The sequence below is a fragment of the Colobus angolensis genome, unplaced genomic scaffold, assembly GCF_000951035.1.
Source record: "Colobus angolensis palliatus isolate OR3802 unplaced genomic scaffold, Cang.pa_1.0 Scaffold6, whole genome shotgun sequence".
Lineage (NCBI taxonomy): Eukaryota > Metazoa > Chordata > Mammalia > Primates > Cercopithecidae > Colobus > Colobus angolensis.
The window spans coordinates 18,623,583-18,625,481 of record NW_012119598.1 but is presented as its reverse complement, the minus strand read 5'-3'; the positions used below and the strand labels follow the sequence as shown (position 1 = coordinate 18,625,481).

The 1,899-nt window shown below is 51.1% G+C and overlaps 1 protein-coding gene across 1 annotated transcript in view; it reads right to left on the bottom strand.

Moving 5' to 3' along the window:
• FAM8A1 (family with sequence similarity 8, member A1) overlaps nt 1–188 on the bottom strand; it is an 11,271-nt gene extending 11,083 nt beyond the window's left edge. The window contains exon 1 of the mRNA XM_011962915.1: nt 2–188. Coding sequence (XP_011818305.1) covers nt 2–136 — 135 coding nt within the window. The 5' untranslated portion in view covers nt 137–188. The remainder of the gene's footprint in view (nt 1) is intronic.
• Between the last annotated feature and the right edge of the window lie 1,711 nt (nt 189–1,899).

The window sequence follows — 1,899 nt, the reverse complement described above, 5'->3', positions numbered from 1 at the left end:
CGGCTTGGGGGTCGTCGCGGGGGCATGGGACGGCGGTGGTAGCAGGGCCTCTCAGGGAAGGGACGAGCTCGTGGTCCCCTCCGCCATCGTCCTGCCCGGGAGGGCGGCCTCGGGCTTCCTCGTGCCCCTCGGCCATAGTCACCTCAGCAACACCCTTCGGGGTACCTGTCACTGCTCCGTTTCCCTGCCCCAATAGCCCCTCCCGAACAGCCCGGTCGCCACCGCAGCAGCCGCAGGCGTCAACAATCCCCCGCCGGAAGCGGAAGCCCCGCCCCTCAGGAGCGTCGCCCGCCGCCGGGCGGGGCTGGGAAGGGAGGGCGGGGAGGTGCGGCTGCAGTGCCAGGTTCGGGCCCTAGTAGTCGCTGGCATGTCGGTAACTGGGACGAGACCGTCGCCTCCTCCCTTTTAGGGCTTTAAGTCTGTGGCTCGAGGCCTCTCTGTATATTCACGTGGGGTTGGGCCTAGTTGTCCTGGGAGAAACTGCAGATGGATGAGGAGCATTTCCAAGGCAGGTCCCAGGGCCAGCGCAGCCTTTTCTGTTGCGGAACCGCGACTGTTGTTTTGTGCTCCGTTCCAGTTAACCGTTAGTACTCGAGAAGGTGGTAGAGAACGCATCTATCCCCTTAGAAGATAAGAAATTAAAAACCAAACTAAACTGGAACCTATATTAATATATTGGTACCACTGAGACATAGGAAAATATATTAAAATATAAGTAGTAAGGTGCTATGTATAATTCAGGGGAAGGGGAAATTATGCACGGGCTAGACTGCTAACAAAAGGCTCCAAAGCCTGGGATATGCTGAGGACCTTTCCATAACAGAAAATGAAAAGGCACCTAAATTTGAGACTAGATTTGAGGAAAGGCACAGTTCCACTGGAGTAGAAAGTGTGTGTCTACCACAGTGGAAAGTAAGTTTTCATAAATGCAGACTAGCTCCAGGGTGAGGACAGAATTCAGCTTTTAAATCAGTATAATCCCTCTTCTTTTACATTTGAAAATCTCTGCAGCGATATGTCATTGTATCCCCAGCACCATACAAAGGACATACAAGGGCCAAATACTGTGGGAATATTTATTGATGATATTAATGATGATGCTGACCGGGCCAAGGGAAAACTTCACCCTCCAAAGGTTCTCTGAAAGTCACTGACAGGAGGCAGTTAATAGGAGAGAAGACATAGACACTGATTTGATCATCATTTTATGTGACGCGGTAGCCTTCAGAATGAAGACCCAAAGATAACAAGGGAGATTGTGTATTTGTATGCTCAGGTTTAACAAAGCATGGACAGCCGTATAGCAAAATGATTGGACATAAAACACTCTAACGCCAACAGGCAGGAAGCCCAGCAAGGCCTGTCTAGATTCTCCTTGGGCTCTCTGCAGCATTCCTTCCTTCTGGGTATGGAACAGGACCCTCTGGAATGGGGGCTGTGGCCTACAACAGTTAAACAAGGTAGGTCAGATAATTTCTTTCTTTTATTTTCCTTTTTTTTTTTTTTTTGACAGAGTTTCGCTCTTGTCGCCCAGGCTGGAGTGCGATGGCGCGATCTCGGCTCACCGCAACCTCCCACTCCCGCGTTCAAGTGATTCTCCTGCCAGCCTCCCGAAGTAGCTGGGATTACAGTTGCCCACCACCACACCCAGCTAATTTTTTTTTGTATTTTTAGTTGAGATGGGGTTTCACCATGTTGGCTAGGCTGGTCTTGAACTCCTGACCTCAGGTGATCCACCTGCCTCGGCCTCCCAGAATGCTGGGATTACAGATGTGAGTCACTGCCCTCGGCCAGATAATTTCTTTATGTACAATTTTTGCTCTTGTCACCCAGGCTGGAGTGCACTGGCGCAATCTTGGCTCACTGCAACCTCCACCTCCCCGGTTCAAGCTATTCTCC